The sequence below is a fragment of the Astatotilapia calliptera genome, chromosome 3, assembly GCF_964374335.1.
Source record: "Astatotilapia calliptera chromosome 3, fAstCal68.1, whole genome shotgun sequence".
In the NCBI taxonomy this organism is placed as follows: domain Eukaryota; kingdom Metazoa; phylum Chordata; class Actinopteri; order Cichliformes; family Cichlidae; genus Astatotilapia; species Astatotilapia calliptera.
In genome coordinates this window covers 60,633,710-60,652,539 of record NC_137424.1, presented here as the reverse complement: position 1 = coordinate 60,652,539, position 18,830 = coordinate 60,633,710, and the positions used below count along the sequence as shown (strand labels likewise).

General features: G+C 39.7%; 1 protein-coding gene across 1 annotated transcript; it reads right to left on the bottom strand.

Annotated features, from left to right (window-relative positions):
- Nucleotides 1–3,254: 3,254 nt before the first annotated feature.
- Nucleotides 3,255–18,607, bottom strand: LOC113019030 (broad substrate specificity ATP-binding cassette transporter ABCG2-like). Its single transcript, XM_026162515.2, has 15 exons — nucleotides 17,463–18,607; nucleotides 16,861–16,975; nucleotides 16,428–16,580; nucleotides 16,052–16,209; nucleotides 13,244–13,346; nucleotides 12,837–12,885; nucleotides 12,650–12,748; nucleotides 10,562–10,678; nucleotides 10,042–10,187; nucleotides 8,367–8,449; nucleotides 8,178–8,267; nucleotides 7,404–7,528; nucleotides 7,081–7,235; nucleotides 5,627–5,716; nucleotides 3,255–4,794 (listed from the first exon to the last, which is right to left on the bottom strand). Exons 1-15 carry the CDS (start codon nucleotides 17,513–17,515, stop codon nucleotides 4,723–4,725), a joined length of 1,608 nt encoding a protein of 535 aa, XP_026018300.2. The 5' UTR covers nucleotides 17,516–18,607; the 3' UTR covers nucleotides 3,255–4,722.
- Between the last annotated feature and the right edge of the window lie 223 nt (nucleotides 18,608–18,830).

The following is an 18,830-nucleotide window of genomic DNA, read 5'->3' as shown; positions in this document are numbered from 1 at the left end:
TTTATTTAGATTATTTTTCTCCAGTTGATCTTTCTTAGTTAACTTCAATAATTACTTCCTCCAAATCATCAACATGTATTTTAGACCCCATTCCTACAAAACTGTTCAAAGAAGTCCTGCCATTAATAAAAGAATCTGGAAAAAAGGAGAACGCATTTGGAGGAGTCTATAAATTGGGACAGCCTTCGTTGCATCGCTGTGACATAATTGGCCTTCAAATGTGGCCTCAGGAGGATGCAGCCTATGAATTTGGATACCCCAATAGTTACACTGTAATAGGTCTAGGCTCCTGGAGGTTCCCATGATTCAGTGTTTCTTCTTCATTTTTTTCACTTAATATGTGTTTTTGCACCTCTTTTTGCATTTATATATTAGTTACTATTAATCTCTGGCTGTCTTCCATAGCGTGTTTGTGTCCTGTCGCCTTCTTCCTGCCCAACCAGTCATGTAGGACGGCCCCTCCCTGAGCCTGGTTCTGCTGGAGGTTTCTTTCTGTTAAAATGAAGTTGTTCCTTTCTCGCTCATACAGGGTCATATGTTTGTTGCAGTTTTCTCTGTTTTCTTTTTATTAGTGTAGATAACTTGCCTTGAGGAAACTGTTGTTGTGATTTGGTGCAGTATAAATAAAATGAATTAAAAATTGAATTGGCAGCTTTAGACCCAGCCCCCAGACAAACCTTCACCAGTGAATTCCTTCGTGGATCTTAAGTAGGATTTTCAACCATATATGCAGCTCTAGCCTCTGCCAGTACTCCTGTCCATGCCCAATCTCCTGGCCCATTTTTACAGACTCTCCATGTCTGCCAGTTAGATGGATTTGTGACAAAGCTTGATTTCATGTTTTCCTTATCCCTGCAAAATGAACTTGTTGTATAGTTGGATACATTGTCAGCCATGTAAGTGGTGGATAATGGCAGATATGGTGCTATCATCAATTAGCCAACAGTTTTGGTTATAACTTGAAGAACTAGCCGATTTCAAAACATCTTTCATAACTGAAGTTCAGACATAGTTTCACAAGAGTTATGGCTTCATCTATGACTGAGCATTTTTAACCACAACTGCTTTGGTAAATGCTTGATCATTATCAGAAATTCTCTTTCTGTCTCTCCCTCTCACACTCTCCAAACTTTCAGAGGTTTATGGACTGTTGTTAAAAGAAGGCTAGAGTGGTAAACATGGCACTGTCTAAACGTTTATGAGACACGTTGTTGGAATCAAATTCAAAATGTGCTAATGCATCTCTTAAATGAATGTATTACCCCGTTTCAAACATTTGACATATTAACCCCTCATAATGTAACATACTTGATACATCTGTTTTTGTGACTTCTATATCTTGAGTGTGATAGTTCTATGAGAGAGGCGTTTGTTGTATAAGTGGTTGCTGTATTTATGTATTGTAGTTGTCCCAGAAGCTTGAATATTGGATGAACCTGTGAGGCCAGCTTGTTTTACTATTTTGTAGGTTTCTACCAACACTACTGCTAATATTTCAGTCATCCCTTGCTTTGACTAATTCTCTAGATCTAGTAAAGCAAAATGAAATCTATAAGATTACTATTTACTTATAAATACTCAAATCTTATCCAAATCTTGTCTTACTGTGATGCTTTTTGTATACTTTGAACTGCATACATTAAACTGTTGTAGCTATTTCACACAATAAAGCAAATGATACATACAATCCTATATTTATTAACTACTAGCAGTAATATACAACAGCAGGATCCATGATATTGTGAAAGTTCATTTACACATAAGGAGCAACAGACATCTTTCTGGCCATGACCTCTGTCTTCCTTGGTGTTACACCCCGGCCTAGGCAACCGGGGTGCAACGTAGAAAAACAAAGATAAGGAAAATAAAACCACGAAGGCTCTCCACCAAAAATAATCCCAAAACGAGATTTAAAGCAAGATACGACATTTATTTACATCAAAACAACAGACTATTTACAACACAGGGGAGCTCGCGACCATGACACACTGAAACACAAGGTTTAAATACATAGAAGGAGCAATTAGGGAATGGACTACGGGAGGGAAACACAGCTGGGGCAAATTAGAACTGACGAGACAGGGAAAATGTAAACTGAACACACTAAGATAACACAGACTTTCAAAGTAAAGCAGGAAATACATAAGTCATGCAAAAACAAAACACTGACACACCGAAACGTAACATTTCCCCCTACCCAAAAATCAAACATGTAACCCCAAGTGAAAAGTTTGATTCAGACAAACGAAGGCTGAAGACGAAGGCAGACGAAGCTGATGGAGGCTGGAGCGGTCCCACTGACCCTCCAGCAGACGACGAAGGCTGGAGCGGTCCCTCGGACCCTCCAGCGAAGGCGGATGATGGCTGGAGCGGTCCCACGGACCCTCCAGCGAAGACAAACGAGCAGCTCACTAGCCGCAAACACGGACACGCAGCCCACCAGCTGCAAACACGGACACGTAGCCCACCAGCTGCAGAAGGCTGGAGCGGTACCGCGGACCCTCCAGCGAAGGCGGATGGAGGCTGGAGCAGTCCCTTGGACCCTCCAGCAGACGACGAAGGCTGGGGCGGTCCCTCGGACCCTCCAGCGAAGGCGGATGAAGGCTGGACCGGCCCTCGGACCCTCCAGCGAAGACAGACGGCTGAAGCGGTCCCTCCCCTCCAGCGACGACAAAGGCTGGGGCGGTCCCACGGACCCTCCCCCCAGCGAAGGCGGATGAAGGCAGACGAAGCTGATGGAGGCTGGAGCGGTCCCACGGACCCTCCAGCAGACGACGAAGGCTGGTGCGGTCCCCCGGACCCTCCAGCAGAGGCGGATGAAGGCTGGAGCGGTCCCTCGGACGCTCCAGCGAAGGCGGATGAGCAGCTCACTAGCTGCACACATGGACACGCAGCCCACCAGCTGCACACACGGACACGCAGCCCACCAGCTGCACACACGGACACGCAGCCCACCAGCTGCAGAAGGCTGGAGGGGTCCCTCGGATCCTCCAGCGAAGACAAACGAAGGCTGGAGCGGTCCCTCGGATCCTCCAGCGAAGACAAACGAAGGCTGAAGCGGTCCTCGGACCCTCCAGCGAAGACAGAAGGCCGAAGCTGTCCCTCCTTCGGACCCTCCAGCGATCCCGGACGAGCCCCCACATGTTACACCCCGGCCTAGGCAACCGGGGTGCAACACAGGAAAATAAAAATAAGGCAAAAACACACGAGAAAAAACTAATACGGGCTTCCACAAAAATAATCCCAAAACGAGATTTAAAGCAAGATACGACATTTATTTACATCAAAACAACAGACTATTTACAACACAGGGGAGCTCGCGACCATGACACACTGAAACACAAGGTTTAAATACATAGAAGGAGCAATTAGGGAATGGACCACAGGAGGGAAACACAGCTGGGGCAAATTAGAACTGACGAGACAGGGAAAATGTAAACTGAACACACTAAGATAACACAGACTTTCAAAGTAAAGCAGGAAATACATAAGTCATGCAAAAACAAAACACTGACACACCGAAACGTAACATTTCCCCCCTACCCAAAAATCAAACAGCTGGTTTTTCGAGAAAAGGCTTCTGTAAAAACTCCCATATTGCAGTGAATGTAGTAGTTTCATTTCTTTCTTTCATGACAATCAGAGGCATACCCACATAGCAGACAGGTCTGGCCCGGATCTGGTGTCAAGCTGGCACTTCTGACTGACTGGTGTTATGGCAGGGTGTATGTCAACCAGGTGTGGGCCAGGTCTGGCAATGATGACACTATTTATGTTCCCATTTTCCTATTTTAGTTAGAAGACCAAAATGCCATGTTGCAATACTATAGTATACTATAGTAGCCAATGTTTCAAATGCAGGCTTGAGAGTTTATGAGTGGTTTGTGAGTTTACACTTTATCCAAAACCTAGTGAGGGTTTACTCATGTTTACCACTGAGTGACTGTAGCTCAGGAGGTAGAGCAGGTCACCTACTGATCAAAAGGTTAGTGGTTCAATCCTTGGCTCCTCCAGTCTGCATGTCAGGAGTGTGAATGCATATGAATGTAGTTAGGAAGCAGTCAGCTTAAAGAAAGTCTGTGATTGGGTGAATGTGCCATGTTGTAAAGAGCACTTTGAGTAATCCGGGAGAGTAGAAAAGTGATATATAAGAATCAGTCCATTCACCGTCTGAACAGAGTTTCGTCATGTTACTTTTGCACAAAATAAATGCTGAGATGTGTGAGATACCAAAAGCTGCAGTTGCTCTGATATCACTAGAGGTGAGTCATTCCCCAGAGACTCCCAACTTTACAGCAGAAATTTGCTCATGGTACACCAGAACTGCAGTTCCTCTAATGACCACTTGAGACTGGCTTTATAAACGAGTCAGTCCCCACAGACTCTGATGTAAAAATGTCCAACTTCATTGCAGAAATAAACATGTTTACAGCCTGATACAAAAGCTGTTTAAACAACATCTTTAAGGGACTTGAATTGTGTTAAGGCTTAATGTTAGATGTATCTATTGTGTTAATAACTTTAATCCCTTTTTAATCTCTAAATTTATATTTTGAATTTTGATTGCAGCACAAATTTGGTTTTTAAACATTTTGCATTATTTTGGTAGTTATGGGCTTTGTGCTCACAGATGAGCCTGTTTTCCATGTTTCTATCTCATTTAGGAATCCCCAGTGAACCTCATCACTTCATGTTAACTTGCATGTGTCTCAGTGCTGCTTACTATTGTTGGTTGAGAGTGGTATTCATTTTCTCACAGAATGTCAGCCCGGTGAACTCATTAGCCTGCAGAGCCTGGAGAGATTCACAGACAAATCAACAAACATCACTCACCAAGAGTTTCATCTGAAGAAAAAGTTCTTTTAAACCCAGAGTACCAACCCTGCTCACAGTATGCATGTGTAAAATGTAAAAACTACTGAAGAACTGCTTTTTTTAAAACAAAATGTTCTTCCAGGTAAGGTGATGCTAGCATTATTGCACAGGAGTGAAAATCTACAGCAAGTTAAAAGGTTTTCTAAATCTTTGCAAATGCCTTCATATACTATCATGGTTTATTTCTAAAAGCTGATCTTACCTTATAACTGATAATCAGCACATCAATCAATCAAACTTTATCTATATAGTGCCCTTTCAGCTGGAGACACAAATCCTCTTTGGGGTTGTTTTAGGAAAGGCAGAGCCAAATGCAATACAAACTAAAAGCAATGATGCATTTTGAAAGTAATAACAAAATGTCAAAGAGAAAAAAAATAGCTTGTAAGCACCACAGGAGAAGAACCAACAGGGAAAAATAAATAAGCAGTAAAACTTTATGTAAATAAAGACGGCCAGATAAAAGATCCTAAAAAGAGATAAACATTATAAAATAGAATAATTAATTGATTGATTAGTTAATAAATTAGTCAATAAAATAGATTAGTTAATAAAACAATGTTGCAATGTTGTGTATCATGGTGTAGCCCAACTGAGCTCAAATATGGTGTAAGTAACTAAAGTAAGTTTAACAGTTTAGTCGGTTACAGGCCTAACTTAAGGGAAGGGAAGATTTCTAAGTGATTATAAAATTGCTGCAGATATAATAAAACTGTTAAAAATAGATGTAATTGCCAGTGTTTGTACTTACACTGAGGCCATATCTGGGTATACTTAAGTACTTTAACCACGCGAGCCAGCTGGCGATGGAGGGGATGTTCACTAGCAGTCCTGCAAAGATCTGGAGAAAAGGAAACATAGCAGATGAGGCGAGTGGCGAGGCTTTGTGTGGTAACTTCAGGTTTAGCCTTGAGTTTTCATTTCTTTCTGCCTGTATGCATAGAAGATCCCACATCTACAGAGGTTTTTCGCTTCCCTGATGAGTACCAATTTCAAAACCATGGTATTGATCTCTCAGCCTTTTACAGATCAAACAGAGCACATAGGCCTTGAACTTGTTGACCTTTCATAAAATTTGTTGAAATATTGATTTGTGTTTTTATAGCTGTTCTTTTCTTGCTCCCAGACTTTTACCTTTGCCAGAAATAAAACTAAGTCAGTCTTACATGTCACAGGAATACATTCCTTTATGAAATTCTGTCTAACTTCAATAACATTAGCATTACCTGTCTGACCATCATGAAGATTAAAGGTGTTAGTTATAACTTCTCTAAAGCTGATATTTAACTTCTCACTGTCAGTTTTTTCAAAGCGAGTTCCTCATAAATTGATGTAAATTCATATTTTTATAATCAAATAACTGAACATTATGAGATTTGCTTTAATTCAGTTTGCTGTAAACGTGTGTCAGAATCGCAGCCTGATGTTAAGGTGGAACCAGAAAAGGGAAAATATACCCCGGTGCATGCTTGCAAGCACAGTCCCATCATGGTTTTGTGAGTGTTTGCAGGATTTTGATGGAGATTACCATTACCTGTGTTATAAACACAGTTTGCATTCTGCACTTTTTGATGGACTTATTGACTAAGCCATTATTATTTAATACGTGATTTATTAATTATGTCTTATAGACTGTATACAAAAAAAGCCAAAAAAGTGTCTTCAACTGATTAGTAAAGCCTTGAGCTGACCACTTTTATGCCTTCCTCTTTACTTTTGGAGTCTTATGGAGTTGTGTGTATTCATTTTGTATTTGATTTTATGTTACATTTGTAATTTTGTAATAGTGTGCCTTCTTTGCCCGCTCTTTCTTGCCTGCTGTAAAAAGAGTTGTGTGTTTTTTTTTTGTTTGTTTTTTTATTTTATTTAAAGGGACTTTCGGGTCAAATAAAGCTTAAATAAAAAATAAACAAGTATGTTGCTAGTCAGCCTGTGAAGCCGAAGGACACTTGTGACTCGCATGAAACAAACAAAACTATCGGGTCATGGATAAAGTTAAAAGTAGGGTCACTTTTCCATAACCTTCTGTACAATCAGACAGAGTCGGCGCCCCCTGCTGTCCATTAGAAAAAAATGCAGGTCTAGGAGACCTTCACATTGGCTTATCTTTTCAGAGCCAGAAGCTGCAGCCATCTTCATATATGCAGGCTCTGGGTGTGTATGCACTAATGTTTGCACAGGTGTATGCTGATGTGTATGAATCACCATCATGAAGACGCAGGAGATCGTCATAAAGATGTTAGCGATGGCCACCACTGTCTGGTCAGCTGAGATGGCGAAAGCCATGGAGGTGGCGGTGTAGGCACACAGAGCGACGGTGAGCATGAAGAAGAAAAAAGCCCCAGCTGTCGGCTTCAGACCTGTACATACACAGACGAAATCACAAATCAGAGTGCCAGGGTTATAAATAGTAACAAAGATGCACAAACGGCACATGATACAAATCCTAACAAACCTGTGATGTGTAAAACAACCTGCATACAATTAAAGAATAAACACCAGGATAGCACAGCTTGTCTTCCACCTACCAACCATGAAGTATGCCACACAGGTGAAGACGATAGCGGGCATGGTCCTCAGCGTGATGATGTCAGACAGGATCTTACACAGGAAGTAGACCGATACCCTGTAGTAACCGCTGATATACTCATGACTGCAGAGAGAGAGGAGGACATACAGGAAACGTTGTGTTAAAAACGGCATCTGTGAAAACATAATGATAAATAGAGGTGAGTGCCATTGCTGCAGACCTTTAGCTAATAAAGTTGTCAGAAGCATTTAATCTGAATTAGCAAGAAAGAAAATCAGCATAAAAATGTAAAATGTCAAAAAAATAAAATGATTGGAAATGCATAAACTTTCCATTTTTAAAATGCTTCTTAATAATCCTACTGATCCTTATTAATTGAAAAAAAACCATTAAATATAATGTGTTTTTAATAAGTAGATGATAGTTGTCATTATGATATAAAAGGGCACTGCAAGAATGTGTGTATTACGATTTCTCTTTTTTTTTTGGCTAAACCTAAAATATTACATTTTGTGAAAGAAGAAGGCAATGAGAGGAGAACATATTGATCTGACTAAAACAGAAAGTAAAGATGTGCATTTCCTGCAAAGAATACCGACTCGGGTCCCTGGATGATAAGCAAGTCCCAACAATTTCACTTCATGAACACATCTTTAAAGAAAGCAAAGATGCAAACTCCTCAACATGAATGAATGAGTGAATTTTACCCTCATATAATGAAAACCTTTCACCCCAAAGTGAATTAAAAAAGTTCCTTGAGTGTGAGACCCACGTGAAGATTTTCCTCTCTGCGATGAAGAGTTCAGCAGCCAACAGGGAGCTGAAACACTGATTCACGACGACGAAGAACAGCGCACCAGTCCTGGACACACAACCACACCATCAATAATCTCACATCCCAGATTCATTTTTATCATTTGTCTTTCAAATGTGACAAAGACAAAAGTACTACAGTAAATACCTGTTCTGAATCCCACTCGAATCATTCTGGACATTGAAGAAAAGGGCTCCGACAACCAGAGCGAGGAGGATTGTCACTGCTACCTAAACAGATTTTTTTTAAAAAAAAGACACTTATAACCACTTATCACAGTTATCAATGCAAGTTCATTATTCCTTGAGTTTGAGGCAGGGAGGTAGTGTGTTTCCCAAACCCCTTAAAATGATCTGATGATGCAGTTTCAGTTATTGACACCAGGTGCTGCTCCTGCTAAACTCCCACTGACTGATGACACGTGCACACAGGAAGAGATGAGCGGTGATGCAGTGACCACAGAAAAGCCCACAGTAAATTCAACAGCAGGCAAAATAACAGTCAAGAAAAAAAAAGAAAACTTTCAGATAAATTTGTAGTCATGTAAAAGACTAAGTGCCCCCTTACTGCTTCCGTAGGACTAAGAGGACAAACATCACCCACAAGCTGCTAATCAAATTCACTTGATTAGAAGTCTTGTTATATATGTTGTCTGTTCTGGAGACGTCAGATGTGCATTAACACAATGCCACAGTATTCCCAACAGTGTCAGTCCCAGACTGTGCAGTGATCAGAGAAACTGCAAAACATCCAAACATCTATATCACAGACTCTACCATCTTCAGTTAGCATGTATGTTAAAGTTCAAGCCAGTACAGTTAGAAAAACACTGAGCAAGTATGGTTTGTTTCAAAAGGTTTCATCCTTATATTTTGCTTGTTCTTATGTTATTGTATTTTTGCACACCTCTGTTGCTTGTGAAGCCCGCACACAAGAATTTCACTCACATGTGCTGTGCCAGTGTACCTCAACATGTGATGTGACAATAAAAGTAATTTGATTTGAAAACTTTACTAGCAGAGAGCCAAAACCAAACTCGACATACCAGCAAAACACCTCACGCCAACTGTCGACCGGTGGTAGAGGGGTGATGAAGCGATGGCTCTGCATTATTCTAGGTCCTTTACCGTACAATGTAAAGTGACGGTTGTTGTGATTTGACACTATAAAAGTAAAAGTGAATTGAAAAAGACAACTGAGGGCTGCTTTTTGTCTTCACAGCCACAGGACTGACAGCCATACCAAAGTACTGTAGTGTCAAATGTGTGGCCATCTATCCTATAGCTAAATCTTGCCTCGCCCTGGAAGCGTCTAATGTTTGGACTTTTTGAATTGTTTATTTTATACTCAAGTATAAAGACTTTCTCTTGTAGTGATAATATGTATTTTACCATTTGTTCTTAATATCATGGTTATCTGGGATTGATCTTGAGTTTTTTATATCTAATTTCAGGTTTCAGTTACCAGCCTTCCCCTGTGTTCCCCGTGTTTTGTCATATTTCATTCTGTTGGTTTTACTTAGTTTTTTTGTCATAGTCTTTGTCTCACATGCCTTGTGCTCAGTTTTTCGTCCTGTCTTGTTTTCCCTGATTATTTTCAGTTGTGTTCCCTGGCATCCCTCAGTTAATGTTTGTATTTGTTCATGTTGTACTGGTTGTCCTCCCTTGTGTTACTTTGTGTTACCTTGTAAGTAAATGAATGCCTGCAAAACCCAATGAAGTGAATAAATTCCCTCTTAGACAGTGAAGATACACATTCTCCAAACTGGACAGTTCTTGTTTTAAATAAGTGAATAAATAAAGTGAACTTTACACAGACTTACCTGAGCAATGGAGGTCTGCGGGTTGAGTATGAGGTTGCGAATTGTCCTCTTGAGAACCCATCTGAACTGCGTGAAGAAGCCAGTGGTGTAGGTGATGGTTCTGAAGGGAGTAGTAGTGACCACCTTCTTTCCCTGGACGATCCTCTCTGAGACAGACAGAAGGTGGCAACGGTTTGAATTAATTTACATTTAAACAAATGCTCATGTCTGTATGAACTAATGTGTTTTGTTCACATTTAAAGTCATTAACGTGTCCTGTGAAGACAGGACAGCAAAGTTTCACAGTAAAACCAAAATAAAGACAACATCAATTTGAGACAATGTAGTCATTCGTTATCTCTTTGTGGTTCATTTACATCGGGATTCAATTATTTGGAGAATTTTTGACCAATTTGTACTCACTATACCCCTTTTTTGTAGCCATCTAGCTTTGTTTATCGTCACCCAACATATTTTTGTAACAGTTTCAGATACAAACATTAAAAATCAATAAAAACTGAAGCCTTCTTTTGGTACCCACCCAGCTCTGCTTTGGTCTCTTTGAAGTGTTGACAGTTTCTGTACTCCTCCACCAGTTTCTCCCCAATCCCTCTTCGGGACTTCGACATCGATTCTGAATCCAGCTCTTGATCTGGATCTGGACAAAGAGAGATCTTGTCAGGTCTACAAAAAATAGGGTTTTATATTATTACTTCTAATCATATAATCACTGGCATATGTCACAGAATCAGGATAAACTTTACAATTACAACTACAGTAGTGTGGATGTATTACTAACATGCAAGCTGCAAATATGTGAAATTAAAAAGCATTTTTTCTTTTTTTTTAAGCTGTCACTTGCATAGTGTTCAAAACAAGCCAAATATTTTAACCCAAACAAATTCAAACTAACGTCAAATCAAGTCTAAATAATGTCATGTGTCCTACAGTGCCTGAATGCAGCATGTGTTACAGGTTCACTTGAGGGAATTTTGATTTTGCACATCTTTCTGCAGCACTTTCACACCTGGTTGACCAGTGAATCTAAAAATGTATGTAGGACAGAAGAGGGCACCTTCATCCTGCTAGCAGCTTGTCCATAATTTGAGTTCATAACCTTTTAAAATCAATGTACTTTTAGTTATAGTAAACATTTCTGTAAGTATTTTGAGTCATTAGTAATACCTTTTTGGAGAACAAAAAAGGGAATAAAGTCAACCACTTTCACCTAACCACTGTATGCTGGACAGCTGGTTAAAATGTATGTTTTGGTTTCCACATGAAAGAAGTGTAAATTTCTCAGTGCTCAAAAAGTTTCAGGAATATTTGTCTTCTATGGATGTTGTTGTTTCTCTTCTGTAACCTAATCATCATGACTATGATGCAGCTGATATCGTGAGTTAAACGCAGTCTGCTGAACAAAAGTTATTGTTCAGACTTTAATGATTTCATGTTTGAACTAACTAAAGTTTCACAGGATGAATTCTCAAAAAACTATTTATCTAATGTGCTTTTCTCAGCAACGTTTTATGTAACAGCAGAAAGCCCTACGAATATTATAGAGGGCAAAGTTATAGCTCCCACTGTGAGCTGATAGTGGCAGAGTTGGACACTGGACACAGTGATACAGAAATGTGTCCATTTGGTGTTTTAACATAAAATGATGGTGCAGCATCAGCGTTAGTGTAGAACAGCTGTTTACTGATACTGGATGGTGTTTGATGAGATGAAAAGGGAAGACTTGACACAACTTCTAAAAGCTTCTTTCTCTGAATTTTTTCCCCCCAATTTGTCCACACTCAACTGCAAAAACTGCATGTGATGGTTGTTATTATTGTGTGAATGCCTGTTTCTTTTTATTCTTTATATTTTATTCTAGTTGCTCCATGGTTCTTCGGCATGAAACTACTTCCACAGTTTTTGTGCAATTTTCATTGTTCAAATTTTAAACTATTCTGCTGTTTCTGCTAATGCCGGCTTCGGTGCTCATAACGTCTATACTTTTTGAGATATTAAGGTTTTTATGCCATTTTAGGCCCATTTTGCTGAATGGGACCACATTATTAGTGTGGTCACTGATTTTGCTTGCCGGGGTAGCTGTGTTTTAGCTCAGTGAGATGAGCAGCCGTTCTCAGAGTAGGAGGCCCGGTTTCAAATCCCGCTTCTGGCAACATTTTTTTCCGATTCACAGCTTTTCAGCAGAAAAAGCTTTTTCACCTCTTTTCATCACAAATTGTGATGCTCATTCTGCTCATTTAAGCAGATTATTCAGTTTCTCCATATCGTCTCAGTATACTGAGAACTGGTTTGGCTCAGCGAGATGATTAACTGTCTTGCACCTCTTTTCAACACAAATTCCAGATTTTTTAGCTGTTTTCAGCACAATTTTTAGCTTCTTCAGCTCTTTTCAGCAGATTGTTCTCCTTCTTCTGCTGTTTTCCGATTCCACTACAAGGCATTCACACAGCATTTTTGCAGGAAATGCAAATGTTTCTAGTTATTATCATTATTATTATTATTATTATTAAGAGATTTTCCAAACAAGGTCAGGTTATAACCACGATGGCTTACACCTTGGAGGATCTTTTTTCCCCACTGCTGTCTTTTTGTCCAGAACAAACTTACACACCTTCTGTTTTCCCACTGTTGAGGGCGACGGCGGTCGAGTCTCCGTTGATGACATCCAGGAAGAAGTCAGCAGGGTTGTTGTGGGGCTCACAGATGTATCCTAGGAAACAGTTTTAAAGCATAGTCACAAACATTGCCTTTCTGTCGTGTTGCATCTTGTTGGGTTAAAGTTAATCAGGCGTGCTTACCAATGTCAGAGAAGTACTCCAGTGCACTCCGTGCTGGGCCGTGATAAACCTGACATGTTTTACAACAGAGAGAAGAAGAATTAACATGTAAGTCACAGTTTCCTCCACAGGTAGCTTGAAGTTAGCTCAGTGAAAATGTTTAAGTCAGTGGTTCTTAACCTGGGTTCGATCGAACCCTAGGGGTTCGGTGAGTCGATCTCAGGGGTTCGGCAGAGCCTCCGCCGTGACATGCACGGCTCATTTTGTGCACCAGTAAAAAACATATCTATGTCTTGAATTTGAAAAACATATTTTATTTTTCACTAAAGAGGGGTTCAGTGACTGCGCATATGAAACTGGTGGGGTTCGGTACCTCCAACAAGGTTAAGAACCACTGAGTATTTCAATAAGCAGTTTTTAAAGGGGACCTGATGACCGTTGACTAGCAGGGTGAGGCTGTCGAAAAGGCGGTAGATGGTGTATCGAGGCTGGTGGATGGAGAGGATTATGGTACGACCATTGTTTGCCATCCTGGAATAACAGTAAAAAACTATTATTTAAGTTAAACTTATTCAATGGATTTTTTTTCATTTATTATAGTTATTCATTTAGTGATACTACTATTACTACTACCATATGATGCAGAGGGCTGCAGCTTGTGTCTTTCACCCTACATTGACAATTTGTTAACTGAAGTTACCTTTGGCCTGCCTTTCTTTCCATGTTAGGGCAGCCTTTGGTCTTCTCACTCATGTTTTTGGTTACCCTAACCTTTCACTTCATGGCAGATGTTTATACAGCCAGCTGTTCTTTACAGTCCTAAATTTCAGCATTTGTTTGGCCAGAAAATAAAGACCACATTGGGGAAGACCTCAATCATTCTGACCTGTTCTGACTCGTATAGAAGAACAGACTTCACATCTCTGTTGTGTTTTGGTCTTCTATGTGAACTGCCTTGATTTTCATGAAGGGCCAAGCCCAATCAAAGCATTCAATGCCTTTTACAATCTGATTGTATATATTATGTTGTATATATTATCGTATATAATGTATATATCCTCCTGGATTCTTTTATCTGTGCTGACCAGGTTACCGAGATAAGGGAAAACTTTAAGCATATGCCAGCTATTTGTCACCAGCAGTTAAATAGTCATAGGAGCGGTCTTAATGTTAATATGATGGCCTGAAGAAACTGTACACAGTAGTTTTTCAATAATGAGTTAAATCTGTTTGCTATTTAAAGGTTCTGTTTCTTGACTCTTCCCACATAGCAGGTCTGGCCCAGATCTCAAATTCAAATTCAAATTCAAATTCAAATTTTATTTGTCACGTACACAGTCATACACAGTACGATATGTAGTGAAATGCTTGGACAACTGCTCGTGACCTAAAGAGAACAAAAAAGGAAAAGGCTATGAATAAGATAGGAAATAAATATGAAAAATTAAAAAGGGTAAATTTAACTAGGAAGGAATAAAATATAAATTAAGGTTAAAAATGAAATAACTGTACAACACAAATTAGAATGAAGGGTAAATTTAACTGGGAAGAATAAGATAAAGATAAATATATAAATTAAAGTTGAAAATAAAATAACTGTACAACAAAATACACAATATAGAACTATATAAGAATGTATGAAGAAATCTAAATATAAATAAATATATACACAATAACAGCAGCTGTACAAGTATTAACCGGAAATGAAGAATATAGTGACCAGTGTTGTGCAAAACCAAAGTCCAGAAAGTCCAGTGTGTGTGTAAGAACCATATGTGTGGGTCAGTACTGTGTGGTGGTGTGATTGAGAGACCGTATCGCCTGCGGGAAGAAGCTCCTCCTCAGATCTGGTGTCAGGTTTGTGAGTGTACACTTTATCCAAAACCTGGTGAGGGTTTACTCAACCTGACCACTGAGTGGCTGTAGCTCAGGAAGTAGAGCAGTTCACCTACTAATTGGAAGGTTAGTGGTTCAATTCCTGGCTCCTCCAGTCTGCATGTCAAAAGTATGAATGTAGTTAGGAAGCACTCAGCTTAGAGAAAGTGGGTGAATGTGGCATGTTGTATAGAGCATTTTGAGTAATCCAAGAGAGTCAAAAAGCGCTCAATAAGAATCAGTCCACTCACTGTCTGAACAGAGTTTTGTCATGTTACTTTTGCACTATTATGTTCCGGGACATGTTATTACATGGCTTGATTAAGGTACACATTAGGCTGACATCTGGGGCCAGAGCTGAAACTGTTCTGGGCCAGCACTGAGCTAGCATTGTGTCTGCAACTAGCCTTGTGCTGGCCCATTTGTGGGCCATCTCTGGCAAACCTGAGGTGCACCAAAGGGCCGTCATTCTTTGTGGTATGTGGGCCATGTGTAAGCACATTGTGTGGGTCAGATCTGGGCCATACCAGTTTTGCTATGTGATCGGACTCTTTGTTTCTTCTAACAGCCCAAAGACTGATTTTTTTGTGAAAAGATTTTTGGCAAAAACTCCAATTAATCTGATGCTTGTGCATCTGGGTCAATCTCTTTCCTTATTATTATGCTTTTTTGTTTTGAAAAAGGACGTTCCTGCAAATGAAGCTTCGTTTTGGTACTTTTGGTTTTATCTAGAGCATTTTCAGTTTCTGTACTGTTGTTTTTTACACTTAGGATGGCAACCTGGCAACCTAATTGGTAACCTAATGCAATTAAGCTCATTCAGCAAGTTAAGCTTTGAAGATTTTTTAACATTTTTAAGCATTTCAGACAAAAATCTTCAAATTTTCAGTTTTCACATTGCATTTTTGCTAGGAAATGCTTCTAGGTGCTTCTGCTCTGCTCCTAGAATAAACAGTAATCAGCGCTAGCTAACAGTCTCCAGAAAAACACAGACTCCATGTTTCACCAAGCGAACGTTGTCTAATTGAACCAGAATTCAGCTATGCAATGATTACATCAGTCCTTCTTGCTTCTTACTTAATCCCTAATAAAACATTTGACATTGGAAAATACAGTTATAGATAACGCCGCCCAGTTCATCCAAACTCCTGATGCAGATCTGGAAAAATGGCCATTTTTAAAAGTCAGTATCCTGCAAAATCATCACTATTTACAGTAGTGATGTTTGTGAGCTAGCTTGCCCAGTGACTTCACAGATTTAAGGACATAACTTCAGACTCAGTGTTAACGTTCAAGGTGTGGCCGCATGATATAGATGGGCATCTTCATGGCATCAGCACTAAAAATATGTGCGTTTTCACCTCTTGAGCAGCAGCAGCACAGAGTTGGCCGTGCTGGCGTCGAGGCCTGTGGTGGGTTCATCCAGGAAGAGGACAGGCGGGTCAATAATCAGCTCCATCCCAATGTTTGTCCTCTTCCTCTCGCCACCAGAAATCCCACGAATCAGCTGAGTGCCCACCTGCACAAGCACACTACAATCAGACTTTTTCAATCTGTCTTCCAGTTCTTCTCATGCTTCTTTGTTTTGTTTTTTTCTCATTTCTTTGCGCTATTTAATCTTTTGGATACTTTCATCCTTCCTATATTTTAGAGTCAGTTTTATGTATTCTATTATTCTTTTGTACCACTTCTTGACTAAATGTTTTATTTTTTTTATTGAAGTTTCTTTCGTCTCACCTTGGAGTCGGCCACTCGGCCCAGTCCAAGCTCCTTGATCAGTCTGTCAACTTTCTGCTTCTTCTCCTTATGGCTGATGCTTGATGGGAGCCGCAGGGCTGCAGAGAAGGTGAAGTTTTCTCTGACCGTCAGAGTCCCCATCACCACATCATCCTGCAGACAGGAAGCTACTGTTTAGAAAAAAAATCTAACACATTAAAAGTGACCAAACATTTACTGCTGCCAGATGCGTTTTGTTTCAAGGACATCTTTTTAACTCAGTTTAATTTCCACAGATGTGACTTATGACCTCAGTATTTCTAAAACAATTAACTTTATGCAACTCAAACAGACTTGGCCTAAGAAGCCAGTTTTATTGTTGCAGGAAATCTCTTCCTGCCCTGTCCAGGAAACTCTGCTAAATCCTGTAGAACTTCCTGCCTGCTTCACCCACCTGAACCACATAGCCAGACAGACACTTAAAGTTTGGGGGCTGAGGGGCTCCGTCAATCAGGACCTCTCCTGACAGACCTGCAGGGTCCTTTCTAGCTGCCAGAACATCAAGAAACCTAAAACAAAAAGGCAACATTCAATCACAAATTGAGTCCCGGTCAGGAGGCTTTATGCAGACATCAGCTCACACCATCTATAAGGATGGTTGCTTTCCTGTTACACACCATCTGAATTAGCAAAGGCAAGAATAGGCAGTCTTTGCTAATCAGCTGGCACAAATATAGACGGGAAGTTTGAACGGAAAAATAGCAAAACGTTCTTGTTTTATTTCCTGTAATGTCTTTTCCATGTGGCAGGAAAATTGTTTATATATTCAAACTGTACTAGATAGAAGAAGACCTTATCTTTCTGTGTACAGGCAAAGACACAAACATTTAGGTTTCCAGCAGTTAATGTGTACAATACTTCCTCTACACTGATGCGTCGACCACCAGTTGTTCATCTCTTAACAAACAAAGACGTTTTCTTCAGATTTTTGCTAAACATGAATGGAAAACATTCAATCCCGATTTCTCCCTGTACAAACACATTTGCAGCACTCACGATGACTTCCCGCTTCCTGTCGCTCCCATAATGGCGTTGAGACCTGGCTTCATGATCCCACTGAGGGAGAGAGCGACAAAAATATTATCAGCGGTGAATCTGTAGATGTGAGTTTCACATGAAAAATGTTTTAATAATTCATTTCATAAACAGCAGCCGGGAAACGTTTGGACACATTCAAGGGTTTCAGCTTCTTAAATTTTAAAATTTCCAGTTTTTTCTTTATTCTGTTTATTTTTCGCTATTTTTTAAATTTGAACTCTTGGTTGAATGAAGTCACTGTGGTAACTGTGAAATTAATCAGCAATAAAAATAATAAGCTTCATTTGCATGAAGCATACAGCTCTTGAAAATTTGCATTCCTAAAGTTTAATGGATCACTAATAAAGATTAAATGTTGATCTTATTTTTTACTGTGTAGGAATAATAAAATCTTCTTCTGAATTGGGGCAACCAAAAACTCCTGAAAGCAAAAACTCTGTGGTCATTAGTGATATCAGGGTCATTGTAGTCATCCCAGGCAGTATGCCACAGCTAAATCTCAGGGAAATAAGAGGAAAAAGAACACAGCAAACAGCAAAAACAAAACAATAAAAAAAGAACCCAATCGCCCAATAAAATATTTACTTTCTGTAGACCTCCATCACACTCACTCACCCTCTCTTCTCTCTACCAACCTTCATCTTCGCAGTGCTGCTTAGCCTAGGATTACAGTAATGACCCCAATATCACTTTAAGGCTCAGAGTCGCTGTTTTCGGAAAGCACTGGAATTCCTTCAATGAAACAAACAGTTCAAAAGGTTTGCAAAACACCTGTCTGACCCCAGTGACAGGTTAGGCTCTAAAAAGTAACTTCCAGGGTTACTTTTCCGTGGAAGTTTTCACAGGTTTTTTTTTCTGAAATGATGAAGCAGTTTGAGTTCTGCTTTTCTCTAGAGTGACTTTTGTATTTCTGAGGAACTGAAATGGCTTTTTCCAGCAAAGTTACAAGTTTAGTGGCCGTTTGGTTGAGGATGTTTCGTAACACTGTGATTCTTATTCTGCATTTTCCCTGACATGTACAGGGATGAAGACTTCCTCTTTTTTTTTTAACCCTTGTGTGGTGTTCATATTTTTGTTACTCAGCCAGTGTTCATGGGTGTGGTGGACCCGCTAGAGTTTTGGCTTTCCAAATTAACACTATCAAACAATTTTGTGTTAAATTACTCAACAGATGTTTACTTCATCCCAATTACAAGCCATATGAACAGCAAACATGGTTAATTTTTTTCCCTTTACCTTTGTTAGATCACATTTATGAATTGATGTTCTTCTCGGTTTTTTTTATAAAATAGTATAAAAAAATTAATCTGTTATAATCGAGTGGAG

What these genes read in the sequence shown, in the direction of transcription:
- LOC113019030 (XM_026162515.2), bottom strand. Translation starts at nt 17,515, where the DNA reads ATGAAGCCAGGTCTCAACGCCATTATGGGAGCGACAGGAAGCGGGAAG. An exon ending in GCCGAGTGGCCGACTCCAAG is followed by an intron (nt 16,210 to 16,427) that starts GTGAGACGAAAG and finishes GTGCTTGTGCAG; the next exon opens with GTGGGCACTCAGCTGATTCG. An exon ending in TCGAGTGGGATTCAGAACAG is followed by an intron (nt 8,268 to 8,366) that starts GTATTTACTGTA and finishes TTGTGTGTCCAG; the next exon opens with GACTGGTGCGCTGTTCTTCG.